The sequence below is a fragment of the Serinus canaria genome, chromosome 25, assembly GCF_022539315.1.
Source record: "Serinus canaria isolate serCan28SL12 chromosome 25, serCan2020, whole genome shotgun sequence".
Taxonomy (NCBI): domain Eukaryota; kingdom Metazoa; phylum Chordata; class Aves; order Passeriformes; family Fringillidae; genus Serinus; species Serinus canaria.
In genome coordinates, this window is record NC_066338.1 from 11,338,786 (window position 1) to 11,360,868 (window position 22,083).

Genomic DNA, 22,083 nt, shown 5'->3' on the forward strand with positions numbered 1-22,083 from the left:
AGTACGTGGGCCAAGAGCACAGCAGGAGCCAAGCTGGGAACAACAGCCCCAGTTTATTGAGATTCCATCACAGTGAGGGGAGGCAGAGGGGAAATGCTGCAGCCACTGCAGCTCTAATTGCTGACAGGCTGGGGTGTGGTGGAGCTGGGCTCAGGGCAGGGCCTCTCCTTGGGGCAGAGACCACGGAGCTCTGCCCTCAGGGCCTGCTGGACTCAGAACTTCTCAGTCCTCAGCAGGTGCAGGGGGGCTCTCCTCCCTCCCTGCCCAGCCCCAGAACAGCCTGTCCATGCTGCAAGCACACATCACTGGTGGGGCTCTGCCAGGGAGATCCCGGGAGCCTCGGCTTCCCCAGCCCACAAACAGGAGAGGCAGCAACAGACAACTCTGGGTGGGGAAAACCAGTCTGGCTCGAGAAGGTTCCACAGGAAAAACATTAAAACCCTGTTACAAACCCACAAAGTGGAGGCAGAGCTGTTCCAACCCCTGCACATATACCTCAGGCTGCTGGGAGGGGACCGGGGCTAGAAAATAACTGTGAGAACAGAATGAATGGTAATGAGAAACTTGGGGCAGCAGCTGCTGCCACATCTGCAAGAGCAGTGCTCTGAACACAGGCAGACTGAATGAACCTGCAAGCACAGGCAAGAGCCTGGCCTGGGGCTTAAGGCACTGAATTTTGTCTAACACACAGCTAAAACAGCTACAAACCCCCAGATGTGGCTTTGGAAACTGGAATCAGGCCTGTCACAGCACTGAGTGCAGCAGATGAGCACAGACACAGTTTGTGACACCCCTCTGTCTAGCTGAGTAGGAAATAGGGAATTGCCATCCATTTCCAAAGATCCCAATGAGGTTTTTTTGTTTCTTTTTTTTTTTTCTTTTGATCAACCCGTGCCAGTCCAGCAGCTGTTTCAGTGCCAGTTTCAGTCCCTCTACAGTCTCCCGTGGCGTGATGGGGTAATTCTCAGTTTGGGTTCTGCAAACACCTTGTCCTGTCAGTGCTTTAGGATGATGAACTGTCTCAGCAGAGCCTGTGGGGCGTCACTGAGGCTCCTGGAATGTCATGATGAGTTCTCGTTGCTCCTTACTGATTGCCTGGAAGGAACACAACCCAGACTTTAGCAGGATGCTTCTCCCACCCTGCCACACTCAGGGTGGAATGTGTGGCACACACTGCTGTCCCCTGCAGGCACAGAACACAACCCCCTCATCTCCCCTGGGACCACTCCACACCCCACCCACTGCACAGGGCACCTGAGACCTCCAGATACAATGTCCACACCTAAAGTTTCAGCAGGACTTGGCTGCTGGGAAGCTCCTGGAGAAGTGCAGGGTTTGAAAGTCATTCCAGGCCCCACTGAGCCCCGCTGCAGCAGGTGCTGCGAGGAGGAGGTTGGACTGGGTTGGTCGGGGTTGGTCTGGTTTGGTCTCATCTGGTCTGGTTTGGGTTGCATTGGTCTGGTCTCATCTGGTCTAGTTTGGGTTGGTCTCATCTGGTCTGATTTGGGTTGGGTTGGTCTGGTCTCATCTGGTCTGGTTTGGGTTGGATTGGTCTGGTTTGGGTTGGGTTGGTCTGGTCTGGGTTGGGTTGGTCTGGTCTCATCTGGTCTGGTTGGGTTTGGGTTGGTCTCATCTGGTCTGGTCTCATCTGGTCTGGTTTGGGTTGGGTTGGTCTGGTCTTATCTGGTCTGGTTGGGGTTGGGTTGGTCTGGTTTGGGTTGGTCTGGTCTGGTCCGTTTTACCTGCCAGGCCTGCTGGTGAGCCTGGATCAGCTGCTGCAGCTCTGCAATGCTGTCCCTCCCCGCGAGCACGGCCTCGGCCAGGCTGCTGCTCCTCTCCTGCCGCTCCTGCAGCGCCCGGCGCAGGTGGGCGCGGTGCTGCAGCAGGAACGGCACCAGGGCGCTGCGCACGTCCCGCGCCGGGACCCCGCTGGGCCGCCTGCAACGGAGCACTCAGCAGCCAGAGCACCCTGCCCTGGGATCCCAACGCCACAGGGGCTGGGACTCTGCAAATCAGGCCTCAGACACAGCAGAACTGTGACTGGAGCTAAGCAGTAGCCATGAGATTGGGCAGCAGGAAAGTTATGTGAGAAGTAGGAAGGACAGACAGAAGAATGGTCTGTGTATTAAAAGACCACTGCACCTGCACTTCTGGGAAACTGGGAGGCTCCAGAGTGTGGGAGCAGTGTGGCTGCAGAGCAGCCTTGGGGAGATGGCATGGAGTGTCCTCCAGCAAGCTTGGCCTTCTGAGGGGGCTCAACATATCATCCCCTGGACTGGGGTAAAGGAAGGCACTTCTCTGCCCCCATGCCAACACCCAGGATGAGCTGGAGTTTCCTCCCAGGACAGATCTGCTCTGCCCAAAGGCCACTGCGTCTACTTGTCTAGAATAACTCCCTAAGCTAAAGAAAAGTTTATCTAGCAAGATATTAGGACGTTCTAAGGTTAATAATGGAGCTCTGTGTGTTGTGTTTGAAGGCTCACAAGCAGGTGTTGTATTTGAAATAAGCAAGCATTGTTTACCCAAAGGTACCTGTGCTACTAGCGGTTGGATGGAACTACTGTCAATATGATTTTGCTTTGTGTGATTGGTCAAAAAACTTTTAAAGTGATTTGTAACTTTAAACTTTTTGTGATTTGTAATGATTGAGTTCTTTGTCTGCTGCCTGGGATGTGAGCTGCTGGCATCTTCTCACTGTCATATCCATGGAATGAGAGTGATGCTGGAAGATAAACAGCTCAAGCAGCAGTCCAGCCCCGTTTGTGATTTGTGCATAGACCCCTGCCCAGAACTGGTCCCACAGAGCTGCTGAACTGCTGACAGGTGGGATCAGCTCTGTGGCTCCCACAGTTTCCTCTTGCACAGGGAACCCAGCACAGCCAGAGCCCTGCTGGAGGGCACAGGGAGCTCTTCCCCAAGGCTGGCCCTAAGTGGGTGCTTGGAACAGGCAGGATGTCCTCACCCCCTCAGCACAGACACACAAAATCTTGTGGTTCTGGTCACAATTCCCAGTCTGTCTCCAGTGTCTGCTGAGCCCGTGAGCAGGGGGAGGGACACAAAGAGCATGCAGGGGGACTCTGCTGTTTGGTGCTGTGCCCAAAACATCCCATCAGCCCCCTGGATCATCCCCCAGCTCAGTGGCACTGACCTCCCTGCACTAGGGAAGTGAGTGGAAATGGACCCTGGACCCAGAGAAGCACAGATTAAACTGACTTTTGTGTGTTTTAGGCCCAGTCACACTGCTGTACAGATACAGCAGCTTTCAGACCCTCCCTTGCAGCATGAGGCCAACAGGACACTCAAACACAGCCCAGAAAGTGCCTGGTGCCCTTGCAAGACCACCACCCCCACCCCTGGCCATCCATACCAGGCTGGCTCTTCCCGGTCCTTTGCCTCCTCCACGATCTTATCCAGTAAACTGAAGAGTCCCTCCAGATTCCCTTCATTTTTCACCTCCTGGATCTCCTCCTGTGAAGGAAGGACACGAGGTGAGCAAACACAGGCACCAATCTGCTTGTGAGCCTTCGCTGGTCATGGAATCAGGGAATTGTCTGGGTTCGAAGGGACATTAAAGCACATCTCAATTCCACCTTCCACTATCCCAGGTTGCTCCAAGCCTCGTCCAGCTTGGCCTTAAACTCTGGGCAACCCATGCCAGGGCCTCAGCACCCTCACAGGGAAGAATTCCTTCCCAATATCCCATCTAGCCCTGCCCTCTGGCAGTGGGAAGCCGTTCCCCTTGTCCTGTCACTCCATCCCTTTCCAAAGTCCTTCTGGCTTTGTCCTGGATGCAGAGCCTGGAATCCTGGATGATGAACACTCTGGGAATCACCATCCCTGGGGGCATTTAACAGATGTGTGGATATGGCACTCAGGGACATGGTTCAGTGGTGGCCTTGGCCGTGCTGGGGAAATGCTTGGACTCCAAAGTCCCAGTGGTGTTTTCCTGAACGACCCTACAGCTCTTTCTGGGGAAGGCAGAACTCTGGAGAGCAGCCTCAGCTTTCTGCTTTACATTTAGGAAATGTATTTGCTGTCCTTAATGTCAACCTGTTCAGCGCTTTTCCACCGGGCTTTGAACCCCCTTTTGGACGCTCCAAACCCCTTTGCAGCCCCCCAGGTGCTCCCCCGCTCACCTTGATGGACGCCTGGAGCTGGGAGACGAACTGATCGTAGATGCTCCTGGTCAGCTGCGGCTGCAGCTTGTAGAAGCAGCGGTAGCAGCTGACAAACCTCTGGTAGCTGCAAGGAGGGCAGGATCAGGACCCTGCTCACAGTGGGGCCGGCTCAGGGCCAGGCCCAGAGCTGTTCCCGGGGATCCGGTGGGCCCACGGTCACGGCACGCTTGGGACCGTGCTCAGGGCTCCCTCCCCGCCCTGCGCGACCCCGCTCCCTCCTCACCTCCCGGCGGCCACCAGTTTCTCCAGGAACGTGTCCACCACGGTGCTGAACACCTGGGCGCGCCCTGGGGCCGCCGCCGGGGCCGGCCCGTCCCCGCCATCGGCCCCGAGGCCCGAGGCCCCGCCCGCGCCACCATCGCCGCCCGCCGCCGCCATGGCCCGGCGCGCGCGCCGCCGCCGCTGCCCATTGGCCGGGGCGCCGGGCCCCGCCCCCAACGGCCGCCAGCGCGGGAACGGAGCGCGGGAAGAACGCACGGGAAGAACGGGTGGGAAGAACGGGCGGGAAGGCGGCGCGCGAGGCGGGCGGGGTTCGCCCCGCTCGGCGGGGCCGCTCCCGCTCCGAACTACACCGCGACAAAAACACCGCGGTAAGAAACTGCCGCCTCCCGGCGCGGGGCTGCGCCCGGCCCCGAAACGGAGCAGCGTAACGAACTGTCCTTCTCTCCCCGGTGCCCGTGGAAATGCCCGCCCTGCCCCCCAGCGACTTTGAGTGAAATAAAAGCATCAAGCCTGAAGAATTCAAGGAGAAAAGAAACAAAGTTCAGCTCGGTTAGAGAATAAAAAAAGCGACATTTTCCATGTAACAGCCAAGCAGGAGCCAGCCCGCGCCCTGGGGGCGGCTCGGGGTCACGGATGCTTACAGGCATCCCACGTGCTGCAGCGGGTTCTCCCTGGCTTGCCTAGCCACCAAGTTCTCAGGCAGCTCACGTCCCTCTCCTAGTCCAAAGGCTAAGGGTGAAACCCTTCCTGTGACACAACAAAAAGCAGCAGCCTCCCCATGCGTGGAGAGTCGTGTGCTTTTAAATGCAGCACCAAACTGAAGGTCTCTCAAGTTTATTAGTTGTCAAGAACGTTGCTGGTTACGAGAGGAACATTAAGTTTGACAGTGTCTCCCCACACTGGTGCTGCCGCCCCTCTGTTCTGCACACTGGGACTGGCCCTGCTGCACCTGGCAGAGGTTGATCATTATTGTTCCTGTTAATATCAGTGTTAACATCCTGCTGCCTTTGGGGTGCTGTTGTTCTGCTTTTCAGAGCAGAATCTATTATTAGAACAAGAGCTGACTGGTGTCAACTTTTAAACAACAAACAGGTGACTGGAGCAGCTGCAGAAGATGTTGCTCCAGCAGCTTCAGCATCCAGTGCCTTTCTGAGCACTGCAAGAAACAAAACTGGGATGAAGAGGGCTCTCACCCATAGCCCCATCACAGCACTGAACCTTAGAATCAAACCCTGCCCTTAGCAGAGAAGCCTCTTCCACCTCAGCTGCAGCTTCAGCATCTGCATCTCCAGCAGGCATGGTGGCATGTCCAGTGCCTGCTGGGCAGGGACAACACTGGGATGAAAGGCAGAGCCACACTTGGTGAGTTCCCTCAGGAAGAGACAGCCAAGTTGGAGCCCAGCAACAGCCACAGGTCAGCAGGATCAACACCTCAACCAAAATTCCTGGTTATGGCAGAAGGGGAATGGAGGTGGTGCACTCTGTTGTGTGGAGGTGCACCCCAAACCCCCCAGACAAGCACCACGTGTGGGCTGGCAGCATGAAAAGCAAATCTCAACCACCAAGAGCAGCAGAGTGCAGTCAAACAACCCCCTCCCTCCCCTCCCCAAAAAGCAGCCTCTGGTTTCATACCCCTGAAGTTTTCACCTGGTAAAATACATAGACCATAGCTCAGGCTTCTGATCCAGCAATTGTGCAAAACATTATCCTTGCCCTTCCCAAACTGGAAGAGCAGAATTTAAACTCATGAAGTGAACCATCACTTCTTATTCAATACAAACACGCCCACCAGGTTTGAAGCGGATCAAAAGCCAGCACAAGGTTTTTCCTCCCCCACTCCCATCTAACTGTAGCTCAAAGCCCATTCAGTTCTCATCCAGCTGCTGGCAGCACCACGATCAAACACTTCCAAACTGCATTTCTGGGCTTAAACTAACTAAGGTGGGAAGTGGCCACAGCCACTCTGAACATGCAGGATTGACACACTGAACGAGGCCACAGGACAACCATTCAGTTCCCCAGAAATCAGAATAACCTTCCCTAAAATAAAAAAAATTAAATTACAACAGATTAAAAACACAGGTTAGGTGTCAAAACTGCCATCAGCTAATTCCAAACAGCCAGCTCAGCTCCTCACTTGCTATCTGCTAGCTTGCTGTTTGAAGGATGAGAGACAGGGAACATTTTCCAAGAATATACAAAACAAGTATGTAGATCTATTCAAAACGCAGGAAATCAGGTCTGAAGTGGTTCCACGTTACTCTTTGTCTCACATCTTCTAGAAATACAGCAGGTAATTGGAGAAAGTCACTTGTCTATTTTCTGCTTCCAGCTTCCCACAGCACAACTGCCACTAGAGACATCCCAGCAGAGGGTCCTGCTGCAGGCCGTGAGACTCCTTGGAAGTTTGGCAAAGATGAAAATAATTTAAAGAGAATAAACTGGCTTTTTGCTTAAGCCAGTAAGTCTTTAATTAAAAAAAAAAGGAATTACTAACTTGCCAGGATGCATTCACACACCTGGAATGGACTGCTCCAGGCAAAGAGCACTGCCAAAGGTCACAGTTGAAGCGAAACCATCAGCAGACCATTGCGTGACACTCAGATCTAGAGGTGAAGTGCAGCTGCTTTTGCATCTGCCTTGTGCTGTGAAACCAGCCAGAGACAAAGGCACAGCAGCTGCGTCGCATCCCAGGCTCTCCCCTGCAAGAGTCCAAACTCAGAGAGTTCACAGGAAGGTTCTCCTCCCCCAGCTGCCTCTACCAGTGCCTTGAGTCCACCAGCTCTGGGCGCAGGCTCAGCTTCTTCAGCGTTTCATAGCCCACCACGATGACGATGGTGGAAGGAGTGGCCGAAATGATGCGGGCAGAGAGGCCTTTAGTCAGCCCCCAGGGACCTTCCTCTGCAATGAGCTGTTTGAAGGTGAGAATGATGGAGCTCTTGCCTTCTACCTGCAATGCCAGAACAAACATTGACAGAGCTGCCAGCCTCCATGCTGAGCTGTTCCAGGACTCTGCTGCAACTGAACACTCCGGAGACAACAGATCAGCCAGTCCAACAGCCTTGATCTGGTCTCCAGAACTCCCTGAGGAGGGGAGCAAAAAAAAGCACAAAGTCCTAAGGAGGCAGCAGGAAGCACCTCTCCCTTTCTGAAGGGAAAGCCTGTCTGAGCAGGCCAGGCTGGCACTGCCCGCCTGGGCTCCTCTTGCTAATGTTGAGGGCTAATTAAGCAGCTACTACCCAGGACGAAAGGCCCAGGGAGAGCAGGGAAGCAGCTCACCTGAAACCACAGAGATGAGAGAGCCCAGGCTGAACCCCACCCTGCTGTGTGCCAAGCAGGCTGAGCTCTTACCTGGACCCGAGCCCTCACCACATCCATGGGGTTGGTGAGAGTGGAAGCTGTGGCAGCCGCAAGGGGCCCTGATATCGCTTGCAGAAGGAGGTGGGGACAGTCTTTAGGAGTCAAACTCGAAAGCTGTTCTGGGAACAGGAGAGAGAAGAAAGTTTCAGACTTGCAGGCTGCTTATCATTTCCTTAACTCCACCCCCCAACTCCAGCTGATTTGCAGTGGGCAGAATCCTTGATTTACAGCCTGCCAGCTTCTCCTGCAGAATCTCCAAGTGGTGCTTCCTACACTAACCAGAAAGCTGGCACAGCACAGAGAGCAGGACTCATCACACTGCTGGCTCCAGGACACTCCCCATGCTTTGTGCCACAGCCTCCCACCAGCTGCCACACTGCCTCCCAGGCACACTGGGAGCAAACTGGACAGAATCAGCTTCCACATCCCCAAAACAGGGCATGAATATACCCACCCTTTTTAGAAGGTGGAGGAAGCCTTAAGACAAGGCTCGATTGGAAGGTGTCTGCAGAGATTTGTACAGAAAGCTGTCACTACTGGGCACACTGTCCAGGAGATACCCTGGTGTGGATCCCCAAGGGGAACAGCACCACGTAGTGCTCATCCCAGATCTCCTCACTCTGCTCCTGCTGCCTGGCCAATAGCACTTGAATCTCCCACACTTTCACTGGCTGAAGTTGGACAGAAGAGTGTTCAAAAGCCCCATTTTTTGGACAATGAGGCAGCCTGGCTGGCAGGAGGGACGAAAGCAGCTCTGTTAGAGACCTTGAACACTGACTGGAATCAGGGCCAGCAGTGTTCTTTGAACCCGAAGAGGGTTCAGTGACCCCCACTCCTGCTCCAGGGACAGAGGACTGGGAAATGCAGCCAGAGCAGATTCATTGACAGCTGGGGCTGATGTTTCCCAGCATCTCAATTCCCACCGAGAAGACAGGGAAAGAGCAAACACCTAGAAGATAAAAGCTCTGGTTTCTCCAGATCAACTGCCTTTTCTTACATGCCCTCCCTTGAGCCCTTCTGGCATGAAAATCTTATAGTTAGTACACTGGGTTTTGGTCTCATACACAGTGATGGGACACTGTGTGGACACTGATGGGAGCACTCCCACAAAGCACAGACCAACATGCCAAGCTGTCACTGCCATTTAAATGCAGCCTGAATTCAGAACCAATGCTTCCTCTAGTTACCAGAACTCTGTAAAGTACACAGGACCTTTGAGACATCTCGATTTTGAAGAACAGGTGACCTCCAAGATGTACTTTAAGCCCAGTACAGCAAAACCCAAACTGCTCATTACCACCACCTTTTGACAGAAATTAGGTAACCAGACTCCTAAAAAAACATGTGCAAAGCTGCATGGCAGAAATCTAAAGGATCATCAGAGGTGGAAATAAACCTCAGCTTGCCAATACCTTTAGCCTTTGGAAACACCCCAAGGAGTACAAGAACTGAGCTAGGGAGAAAGAACTTTCTACTGAGTGCAGTCTTCCATCACAAGACTTAGTGCCAACTTTAAAGTTTTCAAAACTGAAGCAATACCTGACAGAAAACCAGGGAAGATTTGGCCCTTATCTCTGCCTGTTGTTTGGTTCTGCCATGAGATTTGTGGCTCTAAAAGTCCCTTTGTCATTTATGAGATTCCTGAGTTCACATGAACTGAAAGATGAACTATACTTACATGGTGGCTCCAAACTCTGCCTTCCTCATTCCTGTGGAGAAGGCACTACTTGGGATTAGTGGGAGAGAAAGTTAAAGCAGATGCATAAAGCCCCACTTGCCTGGAGCCATCCAGTTTGAAGCCCTATAGCACCTGGACCCCTTGCTCTGCATTGAAACACTGCTGCTCTGTTAAACTTCCACCCAACATCCGCAGAATTCCCACACAACCAGATGCAGCTCCTTAGTTCAAGACAGACTCTGCTCCCACCCCCAGAGAGAAAGCAAATCACACTGAATCCACAGTGTCAAGAGTCCATCTGAGGGGCTCCTGGCTCTCCTGGGGTAAGATACATTTCAAGCCTCCTTTCACTTACCAGCATAGAAGTGGTAGAAGGGCCACCAGACCGCACTGTTGGGAATATAAGTGAGCAGCGAGGCCACATAGCCCCGGTAGAAGCCTCTGAAACCGTCAGCCTTGAAAATCTGTACAATGATGTCCTTGGTTTGGCCAAAGACCAGCAGACGCTTGCCATCTTGGTTCTGCACCTTGAACCTGCCCATGCTTTCCCCCTTCCTCTGCATCATGAGGTGCTGGGAGACGACATCGATGGGCACCGTGATGCTCTGGGCCACCAGGGAGGCCGAGCCGCCGGCCACCAGGGACTTGACGGCGTTGTTGTTGTTGTAGCGCGACACGTACTTGCGGGTGAGCTCGTATGTGGTCACGTAGCACTGTCCCGAGATCAGCGTGAAGGTGTTCACCAGGAAGCCACGGTAGAGCCCGGCCGTCCCTTCTGTCCGCAGGATTTTCACAAAGGCATCGAAGGTCCCGTTGTAGAGGCTCTTGCCCTTCTGAACCTGCAGCCGTGTCCGGATGAGCGTGAAGGGGTAAACGCTCACCCGGATCATCATGGTCATGCAAATCCCAAAGACGTAGAATTTCCTTTTGTCCAGGTGCTCCCACTCAATGATGGGGATGTTGCGTTTGTCCTCCATGGCTCCTCACGGTCAGGCTGGAGAGGTCCAGGTCTCTCTTAAAGGTACAGAGCAGATCCAGGCCCGGCCTTCCAGCCTTGAGCAAGCAGACTGCAAGTGCTAGCACCTGAAATGAGAGACCCCTTGGGTAGAGGACAAAGCTCGCTACAGTTGCCCACATCCCCTCAACCTCAGCTGACTCTCCTCGAGCACACAGCAAGCCTTTCTCAGCATTGAGCAGAGGGACTGTAACCTCCAGAGGCAGTGCCTGATGGTGACACCTTCAGATGTCACTGTGGCTGTTTTCTGAGCTCCAGCAGCAGCTCTCAGCACAGCCCAGACTGCTCTGTGGAAAAGCAAAGCTCCCGTGCTTTCGGAAGCAGATGAGCACCACTCCAGCAGCACACACACCTTTTATGGGCACCCAAGATCAGGGATGGCCAACCAAAGCAGCTTCTCTCCAGTCATTCCAGGTCTGTCATGCTCCCAGGTGTCAGGATGTCACCTTTCAGTTCCAGGATCTGTACAAAGAAGAAAGTGACAAGTCCTTTTGTGTTCCTAGATTCCCTGCATCAATTAGACCCATTTCTTTGGGTAGTTCTATTCTTATCTTTCTAAAGCTGGAGGGTGATGAGAAGAAAAGAAGAACAACAATGGGAAAACAAGGCAAGACAGCCATGTAGAGTCTCTACATTGATGACCAAGGTCTTGAAAAGAAAGGGTTAAATCACATCCCAGGATCTCTCTGATGAGCTGCTTGTCAGCTACACGAGCAAAGTTCACCCTCCCTTCCAACACTCCTGGTCTGATAAATCCCCTTCCACTGTTGGCTGTGCTCAGAGCACCAGGAATGGGGAGGATGAGGAGGGAGGGGCTGGTTCAGCCTCCCCCAGCCTCAATTGCTGCAGCTCATCACCAGGTCCCAGCAGGCACCAACTGCTTCTCCGCGACCAGGCTCCTGGTACTTTCAGCTGCTGTAATTAGTAAATTAACCAAGCTTGGGCTAAGGGAACCTACACACAGAGCCAGGCAGCAGGAGAAGCACAACTCAGAGAATCACCCAATGCAACATGGACCTGTTCACTGCCATAAAGGACTCACTTTCACATCAAATAAAAAAAAAAAAATAATGGGGTGTTTGGGAGACTGAACTTTTGGGAAAGGCTTGACTGCAGCTGGATCATAGCTTGTATTCCAGGCACTGGCAGGGTGTGCCCAGGCATGAGCTGAACTGCTGGAGAGCAGAGCCAGAGCAAGGAGCAAGAACAGGAGCTAGGGAGCCAAAACCTTGATCAGAAAACACATTCACCAAGTGAGAACTCAAAGGGATGGGCAACCAGTACCACACACTGCTCTGGGGGCACTTCACCAAGCCACAACATCAGTGCCCAAAGGAGCTCCAAAGAAGAAGGACCTGGGACAAAGGACTGGAGAGACAGGACAGGGGGAATAGCTTCCCAGTGACCAAGAGCAGGGTTAGATGGGATATTAGGAAGGAATTGTTCCCTGTGAAGGTGGGGAGGTCCTGGCACAGAGAAGCTGTGGCTGCCCCATCCCTGGCAGTGTCCAAGGCCAGGCTGGACAAGGCTTGGAGCAACCTGGAATAGTGGAAGGTGTCCCTGCCCATGGCAGGGGGTGGGATGAGATAAGCTTTAAGATCCTTCCAACCCAAACCAGTCTGGGATTCTTAGGGAAATGTCTCAACACTTCAGAATTGATGAAGAACTCACCCAGGCCAGAGACATCCTGTTAGAAACAGAGTAACAAAACAACTAGAAGTTGTTTACCTCTGGCACAGAGGAGAAATTGCAGTTATGAAATTAAGGCAGATCAGGGGTGGGTGTTCCATAAGGTGACCATTTCATTGCCTATTGGCCAACAAAATATTTGCTGAACAGGAGCAAACAGCATTACAGGCTACCACAGCTCCTGCAGGTGGACAGGGGAGTTAAAAACACCCAAACCCCCACTTTTTTACCATTGTACAGAGAGCTACACTTCACCCTGCCAGCTAACACAACAAACACCCCAGTCTGGATTGCTTTAGTTACAATTACAGCCCTACTGGGTTTGCTAATACTGACACGATTTGACACACAAAGCTTCCTGCACAGGAATTACCTGCACACAGCACCTATGAAAACACAACTTGGTTCTTGTTAAGAATCCCACTATCTTAATATTTCATTAAAAAAATTAAAATAGAGTCTAGCCAATATGATTTCCTGGTGAAGCCTGAGGGTTTAGTCCATACTCCAAATTCCTCTGCCACCCAGGGATGGAATGGAGCTCCCCACAAAAGAAAGGGAAGGGCTGCCTGCAAAAAACAAACATTCTCATTACTGCAATATGAAAAACAAAACAAAACAACAACAATAATAATAATAAATCCTTGATCTTTATTTAGTTTTATGTGCTCTAGTGATTTGGGTTCAGAATTTCAGCCACATCTTCTGGAGTAAACAGCTGTACTTTCTCTGGACTCTCACCAATAACTCCTCTCATTCAGGATCTGAGTTAGACAAAGTCACTTTAACCCCATGGCTCTGAGGCACTCAAAGTCCCTCCTGTGTGGAAGAAGGAAGGGATCCTGGCAGCTCCAGGGATGACCAGCATGGCTGCAATTCTTACTTTGCCAACATAAAAAAACATTTATTTTGCTCAGAGCATTTAATCTTCCAGAAATTTAGACCATGGCCTTGCTCAGGGATCCCGTCACACTCATTAAGATTTGGTGATCTTCAAAGTAATTTCAGGGAGACTGATATAAAAGTAATCCAGCTACATCTCCTAAGAATTGACCTGCCCTCCAAAACAAGGTACAAGCACACCACAGCTCACACATCCTTACACTCTGGAGCAGCTTCCGTGCCAAAACCAGCCCTCAGTGGTTCCTTCCCACCATGCACAAAACAGCATTTCTTGAACTTCTGCCTGGAAATCCAAGCAGGGGGTACTTAGCAGGGCGTCCCTGCTCCTGCTCTCTCATCTGGGCACAGCCTCAGTCTCCCACACACAGAACTCAGCATAACCCCCCCAGTTCACGTCCTTTAATGCCACCCTGTCAGTCTGGTCCCCAAACTGCTCGTTGCTGCAGCTGGAGCTCAAGATGCTTCTCTGGCAAACACAGACAGGGCCTTTGTGTGCCCCAGGCAGGGATGTGCCCTGCCCAGCATGCTAATGCCTCAGAACCGGCCTGGGAACCATCTGCAGGCAGCCCGAGGCTGCCTGGCACCTCTAAGGGCACAGAATCACACAACAGGCTGAGCTGGACAGGGCCCAGCAGGGCCAGCTCTGGAGTGAATGGCTCGTTTGGGGATGGAACCCTGACCTTGGTGTTATCAGCACCACATCCAGCTCACGGAGCTGAGCTGAGGCACCACATCCAGCTCACCGAGCTAAATCTGCTCCTCACACTCACCCCGCGGTGGGAGGGGATCCAACCCCTCCAGGGAGGCAGTCCTGGCTGTCACCCCAGGCCCGCTGACAGCCGCAGCTCCCGGCACAGCTGTGGCTCTGCAAGCGATGTGGCAGCGGCGCTCTGGTGGCAGCAGTGCCCTCCCCAGCACCCCCGCCCCGCGGGCAGGAGGCCCCCGCTCCACCCCCTGGTGAAACCCCCCCTCCGATCCCCGGCCACAGGAGCTCGGCCGTGCTCCGGGGCAGAGAACAGCGGCACAGCCCGGTCCGGCATCCGCTCAAGGTCACTGCGGGGCCGGACGCGTCCCCAGCCCCGCAGCTCGGTGTGGCGGAGTGTCCCTACTGTCCCCAAGCCGGCGTCAACCCTGCAGCCCCGGGGGTCTCCGGCCGCTTCCCCGTCCAGCCCGGGGAGGGCTTCGGCCTCTGCCCTGAGGAGGGTCCCTGGACCCTCCAGCTCCTCTCCCCGCGGCCATTCAAGCCCTGTCCCGCCTGCCCCGGGGGTCCCGCCGCGGGGGCTCCGGGCCCTTCCCCGTCCGCCCCGGGACCCTCTGGGTCTCTCTCTCGGGGTCTTTCAAGGCCAAGGGGTCTCACACCAACCCCCTCCCGGCTTTATGTGCGCCCCTCGCCAGCCGCCCCCTCTCCCCCACCTGCCACCCTCCCGTCCAGCCGCGCAGCCTCCACACCTGCCCAGCCCCCGCTCGGCCGCCTCCGCACGCACCGGCGCCGGGCCGGGCCGGGCCACCACCGTCAGGCCCTGCCGCACCGCGGCTGGCCCAGGTCAGGCCCCGCCCCGGGCCGGCCCGCCGCAGGCCCGGCCTCGGCCCCGGCAGCCCCTCACCTCACGCCGGCGGGAAGGAGCCCCGAGGAGCCCCCGGCCGGGCCGGCCCCGCAGCCCCATGGCCGCTCCCCGGCCGGAAGTGACCGGCGGCGTCAGCACCCGAGTGCCGCCGCCATCTTGGGACCGGGCAGAGGTCGCGCCGGAAGTGCTCACGCGCTTCCGGCCCTCAGTAAAGAGGGCGGCGGGAGGGGGCGCGCCTTAAAGGGACCGCGCCGGATTACGGCTCTTAAAGGGCCAGCGGCCCTCAGCGCCGCGAGCTGGAGGGGCCGAGGACTGCCAGGAGGAGGAAGCAACTTGGGGACACCCACAGGAGGGAGTGATGGCCGGGTGTGAGAGAGCTGTCCCCCGTCCCTGCTCTCCCTGCCCCTCGCTGCATGTGGACGCTGCACAGGAACGCAGGTCCCTGCACGCCCACCACACCCACGGGTGTCCCTGTACACCCACACGTCCCTGCGCGCCGACAGGTGTCCCTGCACATCCACGGGTGTCCCTGAAAACCCACGGGTGTCCCTGTACACTCACATGTGTACCTGTACACCCACAGGTGTCTCTGCAGATCCACGTGTGTCCCTGCACACCCACGTGTGCCCACGCGTTCTCCTGGCCCAGCCTCGCACCCCCCAAAGGCCCTCGGGCTGCTGCACATACCCAGTAATGTGAGGCATTGAGTTTTCCTTTTTTAATAAAAAAAGCAAAGAGCGGGAGAATGTACAGCTGGGGTGGCTTTGCAAAGGCAGATCAAGGACGTTGGAAATAGGGTGGGGGGACAGCCAGGGCGCGGTAGGGGCACCCAAGGGTTGGGAAGGGGCAGCACTGAGGGTTGGGTGGCAGTGCAGGGTGAGTGACCACGAGGCTGGATTAGGGAGCCCATCGAGCACAGCTTGCCCCATGCTGAGGTTTTTGTGGAACCTGGTTTTTATCCTGGTTTCAGCATCCACCGTTTCCGGCTGTGCCCACCCCACGTCCTTGCCCCACGGTGACATTTCTCCTCTGTGCCACATCCTTTGCCTGTCCCCATGACCTTCTTTCGCCCTCCACTCTCTCCCTGTCCCACTCCCTCGCTCCCGTTCCACCCCCAGCCCCAGAACGTGAGCCTTAGGTTAAAACAGGTGTATTAAATAAAACAAAAACAAAACCAAAACCCCTTTCACAGTCACTCCCCTCCCCACATCCCCCCTCCCCAGGGTCTCCCTGACCCACTGCCAGTGTCACGCTGTGTCCCCTGCTGGCACGTGCAGCCGGTTGTTGTCCACGTCGACGTCCCCACCAAGCTGGAGGCAGCACGCCTGGGAGCCTTCATCCTCCTCCTCCGTGGCAGCTCCGGGTGCGGGGGGCTCTCCGGTGCCCCCGTTGAGAGGCACCTTCTCCCGCTGGCGGGACGGGGGGCTGTGGGGCGTGCTGCAGCCCCGCACCTTGCTGCGAGCCCTCAGCTGGTCCCGGTAGGCCAGGAGGGCCAGGCAGGCAGCCCCGGCCAGCGTCACGGCCAGCAGCACGGCCACCGTGACAAACTGGGACCAGTATGAGCCGGGGGGCGAGCCCTCCTCGCCCAGCCCGGCCTCACCAGAGTCCCTGAGCTGGTACTGAGCCACGGTCCAGGTGTAGCCGTTCTCCGTGGCCTGGCACGTGTAGGTGCCGGCCATTCCCTGCTGCATGATGACCACCAGCGTGTGATCAGGCTGCAGCACCGTGTGCCCTTGGGCACCGCTGGGCTGCTGCCAGGTGTAGGTGGCCAGCGCCGAGTGCCGGGGGCATGGCAGCTGCACCACGGCGTTCAGCAGTGGGCTGAGCCCTGTGGGTGTGGAGAACAGGGTGATGTCGTGCCCCCCATGGGCCCCGTCCCACCCCCTGTGCCCCCATACTCCACCCTGCACAGTGGGATCCTCCGGTGCCCCCCAGGAGCGGGGCATGGCCGCGCTCCTCCCGCGGTGGCACGTGGTGTCCGGGCTCCCTCTCTCAACATCCTGCAGCCATGCGCTCCTGCGGCCATGAGAGAGGGGTCAGCACCCCAGTGACCCCCCCACAGCCCTTCCCGTTCCCATCCTGCTGCTCACTTGTTCTCGGTGGCGAGGCGGGCGGGCCGGCAGGAGCCCTCGGGGCTGTGCCAGGCGCAGTACGGGTCCCGTGCCAGCACGCACTCGGCGCAGCTCTGGTGCACGCTACAGTTGGCCAGCGGGACCTGCAGGACGCCTCCGGAGTAGCCGATGTAGAGGATGCCCTGGGGAGGGAGAGGTGCAGGGCTGAGCCTTCCCCAGGTGATGGTGTTGGATGGCTCTTGGGTGTCTGGGTGGTCACACCTGCCCTACCTTCCCTGGTGCCAGCAGCAGGTTCTTCACCGGCTCTGGTGCCGCAAAAAGCTGGATGCTCTCCACGATGTGGGCACCCCCATCCAGCTCCACTGCCTTGTGCAGGAGACCCTTGTCTGTGGGGCACGGGGGAAATCACTGAGGCTTTGGAGCCAAGGGGAGGGTGAGATGGGTGACCCTGTGTGCCCCCCATATCACTCCACCTGTGGCCAGGAACATGACACGGTACGGGGTCCCCATCACGCCGTGAGTCTCGTGGACTGTGATGCGCGTGTAGGTGACATCAGACTTCACCAGGAGAGGCCTCCCCGATATGGGTGACACCTTCCCGTCCATCAGGAAATGGTCCTTCATGAAGCTGAGGGCTTTGTCCGAGGAGGCACCCATGGAGCACTGTGTGGGGACAGAGGGATCTGTGCTGGTGTGGGAAACTGAGACACGGGGAGGGGAGGATGTGCTGCATCACCGTGCTGTCCCGGCCAGCGTCAGTGGGGTGCAGAGGGACCCCTCTCCTTTCCCATCCCGCCTGCAGTGCGGGCACACAGGGATACAGAGAGCCCATCTCTTGGGGACCAGCGTTGTCCCCTGGCAAGTCCAGTGCCCTTGAGTGGGCAGCACTCACACTGCCAGGCCGGGGTCTCATGTCGGGGCCACTGTAGACGGTCCAGCGAGAGCCCTCCTTGTTCAGCTCCTTGTACTTGCCCTCGAAGACCTCCTCCAGATCGTCCTGTCTGTAGACACAGACGGCGGCGCTGCCCGCCCTGCCCGCCTGCCTGCAGGGAGGGACAGCCAGTGGGCAGCAGCAGGGCATGGGCCCCTGGGCTCCCTCCACAGCCCTGGGCACTCACCACTGCGAGGTGAACACTGCGTAGAAGTTGGCACGGCCGTCGTGGTGGGGCAGCACGAAGGCGTGATGGATGACGTTGAAGGGGAAGCGGCCAGGCTCAGAGCACTCCAGCTGCGCCTTCAGGAACGTTGTCCACTTCTTCTGCAGCACCTTGTCCCCCCCTACATCGCTCTGCAGGAGGGTGCTCATTACCAAGGTGACAAGACCCCTTTGTCCCCTGCCATTGTCCCCTATCATCATTGCTATCACAGTACAACTATCATCTCCATTATGGTCTCCAGTCATTGTCCCTGTCCCACTGTCTCCTGTCCCATCATCATCATCCCCCACTGCTGTACCCCCACTGCAGCCCACCATCATTCCCTGCTGACACACCTTGCAGACACGGGCCACCCGTGGCACCAGGAGCCTCTCAAAGAAGTCGAACTCGTCCGCTGTCTCCTCAAAGAAGAAGTAGACCTTGTCGTCCCCAGGGAGGCTGAAGGAGGCCACGAAGGCGGCGTCGGCTACAGGAGCAGGTGGTTGAGAAGCTGGAGCCGTGGGGGGCTGCAGCACCTCCCCAGGAATGCTGCCCAGGAGCTGCCCCCTGCTCACCCGAGAGCCAGCGGAGGAAGGCGTCTGTCTTGAGCAGGGTGCGGGTGCCCAGCGAGCGGGAGATGATGGGCTCATTGCCCTGGAAGTTGTTCATGGTGCCAGCATAGAGCTCTCCATCTGTCCAGGGACACAGCGGGGGCTGAGCCATGGTGAGGACCCCCCACCCTCGCCCTCCACTCCATGCCAGGGATGGGAGCCCACCCGAGAGGCCACTGGCCCCATACTCACCCACCAGCAGGGCCGTGTAAGTGTGCTGGGGATCGAAGGGGCACTGGCCCTTCCCGTCCAGGAAGGACTGTCCTCTGCCACTGGCCAGTGTGAAGCTTTCCAGGTGCTGTGGAAAAGGGGAGAAAAATCAGCCAAAGGACTAAAAACAACCCCAAATCTGTAGGGAATGACTGTGGAATACCTTGCAGACATAGTGTGGCCCATGTCCTCAAGGTGGGTGCAGGGATGATGACAGGGGCTGATGACAGAGGATGCTGGGGGTACCCGGCTCCTGTCACCTTCCCTCTTTTTCATTTTGGGGAGTAGCAGTCCCCACCACGTGCTCAGCATGGAGGAGACTGAGGCAGGGACAGAGAGCCTGGAGTCACCTGAGGGGACCCAAAACTGGGCTTTCCCTGCCAGAGGAAGTGTTGCTGGCAGCTGAGTGAGAATCACCAAGGGCTCCTTTAGCAGATGGGACACAAAGATGTCCCTTGGGGGGGATACCCAGCACCCCCATCCTGGGAACCCCCATGATGCAGCTCACTTCTGGGCCCATATTTTGTGGGTCCTCACAAAATACAACCCCACAAGCTGCCCAGAGACCCCATGTGCTGCCCTGGGGAGGACACTCACAATGTAGGTGCACGCAGGGCTGAAGGCGTAGGTGCCACAGGCATAGAGGTGGGTCTGGTTCAGGGCCACCAGGACTCGGATAAAGTTGAAGCACTCAGTCTGAGGGGGAAAGAGCAGAGTTGGGTGCTGAGCACCCTCACAGCTTTATGGGACCCCTGAGCCCCCAGAGGGCCAGCTCACCTCTTGGCTCTTCTTCTTGAAAGCACATTCAGAGGTTTTCTCATCTGTGGGTCCCCACTTTATCTGCAAAGGGAATGAAGATGTTCCTGGGCTGTCGAGCCCATCCCCACGGGGAAACTGAAACACAGCAGAGGCACCTCCCTCTCCCACCTCCCCAAAAGTGATGCTGCTCACCGAGGCTTTGGCACAGATGCTGCCAGGGGTGCTGACAGTGAGGGCCAGCACCCAGTCGCGTGCCCCCACGTAGAGCTCCTCCTCACCCTCATCCAGGAGGAAGATGTCGTAGTGGGAGACGTTGTCCTGGCTGAAGTGGGTGAGGGTCCGCCGGGGGTCCCCTGGCAGGAGCAGAGGGGGTGAGGGGAGCCCAGGGGTCACACACAGCCCCCCCCCCCCCCCTTCATTTGCGGATGTGGCAGCAGCTGCCAGTGCAGCTCTGTCTCCATCTCACAGAGGAAATGGGGTGCAGTCCTTCCCCTTCAGCTCTCATATCACCATATCACCCTCTCACCCTCCAGGTCCCCACTTCCCACTGTCCCCTCCAGCTCCTACTGCAAGAGCTGAACATCCCCAAGCTGCAGAGCCCCAGAAATTGGGTGCATTTCCCCCCAAGCTGTGCTTGATATGCTTTGGGGCCATGGCCAAGGGTTGTGCTCTGTTTGGGGGATGCACTGGCCCAGGGTGCCACCCTGGAGGGATTACAAGCCCCCAAGGTGCCAGACTGGGGCGGGGGGAGGGGGTAACCAGCCTCCAGGGTGCCCTTGAGCACAGCCAGGGATTGCAGATTCTCGTTCATCCCCAGCAGGCACTGAAACTGGGGGATTTTTGCAATTTTGGGCATGGCTGCACGGGGAAAGGGAAGTGCCAGCGCAGTCAGGGCTGGAAAGGCACGACCCTGCCATGGGGCACAGACCCTCCTGCAGCCTGATTGCCACATCACAGCCCCCCCAAGCTCCTGCTTTGCCACCTGCCTTCCAGCTGGACATGCTGTGTGCAGTCCCTTCCAGAGGCAGCTTTTCGTCCCCCCAGGGCGACCCTGAGCAGACCCTGGGTGCCAGCTGGGTGACAAAATCACCGTAGGATCTGGCCATTTGGGTGCTGGGGTGCCAAGCAGCCTCATCTACTCTCATCCCCCCCACACCAGCTGTGGCCAGGCACTGTTCCCAACCCCACTGAGGGTCACTGATGGGGCAGGGGCAGGGGGGGCTAGGCTGGGGAGCATCCCAAGGTTCGTGATGCTGGATGCTCAGCCCTGGGGATGGACACTGTCCCAGGCAGAGGCTGTGTACCCCCCTCCCCAGCTGTCCCCGCTGTCCCCGGGCAGTACTCACCGCTGGGGAAGCTGACGCGGGGTAGGGGCTCCGCGCAGAGCAGGGCAGCCGGCACCACCACCCCGCAGAGCAGGCGAAGGGCGGCGGGCATGGCGGGGGGCGGCAGGGCTGTGCCCCACGAGGGTCCCACCACCATCCCTGCGGGGAGGGCGACGGTGAGGGCACACGCTGCTGGGCTGAGTGTCGCTTCACCCGGCGGAAACGAGAGGGGGGAAGCGGCACCCGCAGAGGGAGGGGGAAGGGGGGGCCCGCAGAGCCTCGAGCCCCACCTGCCCCCCCCAGTTTGGGCACGAACTTCCCACTGCCACAACCGGCACCCAGAGAGGTCCCCTCGGCCTCTGTGCTCCTGCACCGAAATCTCTGGCACAGTCAGAGACGTGCCCTCACCTTCTGAGGCTCCTGCACCAAAATTTTGGCATAGTCGGAGATTTCCTCTCACCCTCTGGGGCTCCTCACCAAAATCTCTGGCACAGTCAGAGAGGTCCCCTCACCCTCTGGGGCCCCTCACCAAAATCTCTGGCACAGTCAGAGAGGTCCCCTCACCCTCTGGGGCCCCTCACCAAAATCTCTGGCACAGTCAGAGAGGTCCCCTCACCCTCTGGGGCTCCTGCACGGGACCCTGGCACAGAGGTGTCTCCTGCCTTTGCCCCCAGAGCCTCAGAGTCCATCCCCATCAGGGATTCCTCTGCCTGGCTCCATCAGTTACCACAGCGTCCACAAAATGGGGGGGGAACACACACGGGAAGCCCCTTCTTGCAGCTCTTTCTGCAGCTGATGCCAGCAGCACTGGGGAAAGAGCCACATCTGCAGACCCTGGCGGCGCCCAGCCCCCTTTGCCGATGGCCACCGTGTCCCCTGTGAGCGGCGTTACCTCTCTGGCGGCCGAGGACAGAGCCGCTCACCTCCAGCCCTGGCACGGGGGCCCCAGGCCGGTGCCCGAGCCCCGGGGGCTGCGGCCACGAGTCTCCCGCGGGCCCATGGCCCGCACCGGCTGCCAAGCTCCCGGCCCGGCTCGCTGAGCCCGGCCCAGCCCAGCCCAGCCCCGCGTGGCTCCGCCGGGACTGCGGGAACCTGAAAGTCCTGCTGGAAGAGGACGAGCCCCGGCAGGTTGGGGCAGTGGGCGCCTGCGCCCGCCTCTCCTGCCTCGCACCCCAACAGGAACAGCAGCGAAGCCTGGTGGAGGCAGCTGGGATGGGAACCGGGGAGCTCTGCTCCTCCAGCTGGATGCCCGGGGGGTGACAAAGCAGGGGACAAAGATGTGCCCAGGTGCCTGGCTTTGCTCGCTGGGGAACTCTTTGGGGTGAGGAACACAACGGCATTTCTCCTGTGGATTGTGCGG

At 57.3% G+C, this 22,083-nt stretch overlaps 3 protein-coding genes across 7 annotated transcripts; all 3 read right to left on the reverse strand.

The window, feature by feature from the left end:
• Positions 1-34: 34 nt before the first annotated feature.
• PMF1 (polyamine modulated factor 1) lies at positions 35-5,083 on the reverse strand. Its single transcript, XM_030230357.2, has 5 exons — positions 4,402-5,083; positions 4,137-4,242; positions 3,368-3,468; positions 1,743-1,938; positions 35-1,095 (listed from the first exon to the last, which is right to left on the reverse strand). The coding sequence occupies exons 1-5, from the start codon at positions 4,554-4,556 to the stop codon at positions 1,042-1,044; spliced, it is 612 nt and encodes a 203-aa protein (XP_030086217.1). The 5' UTR covers positions 4,557-5,083; the 3' UTR covers positions 35-1,041.
• A 135-nt stretch (positions 5,084-5,218) lies between these two features.
• SLC25A44 (solute carrier family 25 member 44) lies at positions 5,219-14,796 on the reverse strand. Of its 5 annotated transcripts, XM_050984762.1 has the most exons (6): positions 14,650-14,780; positions 12,516-12,711; positions 10,806-10,915; positions 9,794-10,521; positions 7,752-7,879; positions 5,219-7,350 (listed from the first exon to the last, which is right to left on the reverse strand). In XM_050984762.1, the coding sequence occupies exons 4-6, from the start codon at positions 10,413-10,415 to the stop codon at positions 7,159-7,161; spliced, it is 942 nt and encodes a 313-aa protein (XP_050840719.1). In that variant the 5' UTR covers positions 10,416-10,521; positions 10,806-10,915; positions 12,516-12,711; positions 14,650-14,780; the 3' UTR covers positions 5,219-7,158. The 5 variants fall into 5 exon arrangements, with proteins under 5 accessions (XP_050840719.1, XP_030088151.1, XP_030088153.1 ...); XM_030232291.2 differs by lacking the exon at positions 12,516-12,711 and having other exon boundaries at positions 14,650-14,796; XM_030232293.1 differs by lacking the exons at positions 12,516-12,711; positions 14,650-14,780 and adding an exon at positions 14,495-14,513.
• Positions 14,797-15,313: 517 nt separating this feature from the next.
• SEMA4A (semaphorin 4A) lies at positions 15,314-21,855 on the reverse strand. Its single transcript, XM_030233003.2, has 15 exons — positions 21,616-21,855; positions 20,745-20,882; positions 19,591-19,751; positions 19,417-19,479; positions 19,237-19,335; positions 18,622-18,727; positions 18,394-18,510; positions 18,175-18,305; positions 17,801-17,970; positions 17,575-17,725; positions 17,156-17,345; positions 16,953-17,068; positions 16,701-16,864; positions 16,514-16,626; positions 15,314-16,438 (listed from the first exon to the last, which is right to left on the reverse strand). The coding sequence occupies exons 2-15, from the start codon at positions 20,878-20,880 to the stop codon at positions 15,858-15,860; spliced, it is 2,298 nt and encodes a 765-aa protein (XP_030088863.2). The 5' UTR covers positions 20,881-20,882; positions 21,616-21,855; the 3' UTR covers positions 15,314-15,857.
• Between the last annotated feature and the right edge of the window lie 228 nt (positions 21,856-22,083).

Excerpts from the sequence above, each read along its gene's own strand:
- PMF1 (XM_030230357.2), bottom strand. The coding sequence starts at position 4,556 with ATGGCGGCGGCGGGCGGCGATGGTGGCGCGGGCGGGGCCTCGGGCCTC. Across the intron at positions 3,469-4,136 it reads AGCTCCAGGCGTCCATCAAG|GAGGAGATCCAGGAGGTGAA; the intron begins GTGAGCGGGGGA and ends CTTCCTTCACAG. Across the intron at positions 1,096-1,742 it reads CTCACCAGCAGGCCTGGCAG|GCAATCAGTAAGGAGCAACG; the intron begins GTAAAACGGACC and ends TGTTCCTTCCAG.
- SLC25A44 (XM_030232291.2), bottom strand. The coding sequence starts at position 10,415 with ATGGAGGACAAACGCAACATCCCCATCATTGAGTGGGAGCACCTGGAC. Across the intron at positions 7,880-9,793 it reads CTTCTACCACTTCTATGCTG|AACAGCTTTCGAGTTTGACT; the intron begins GTAAGTGAAAGG and ends TCCTGTTCCCAG. Across the intron at positions 7,351-7,751 it reads TGGTGAGGGCTCGGGTCCAG|GTAGAAGGCAAGAGCTCCAT; the intron begins GTAAGAGCTCAG and ends CTGGCATTGCAG.
- SEMA4A (XM_030233003.2), bottom strand. The coding sequence starts at position 20,880 with ATGGTGGTGGGACCCTCGTGGGGCACAGCCCTGCCGCCCCCCGCCATG. Across the intron at positions 17,726-17,800 it reads GCAGTGTTCACCTCGCAGTG|GCAGGCGGGCAGGGCGGGCA; the intron begins GTGAGTGCCCAG and ends CCCTCCCTGCAG. Across the intron at positions 16,627-16,700 it reads CGCCTCGCCACCGAGAACAA|GAGCGCATGGCTGCAGGATG; the intron begins GTGAGCAGCAGG and ends TCATGGCCGCAG.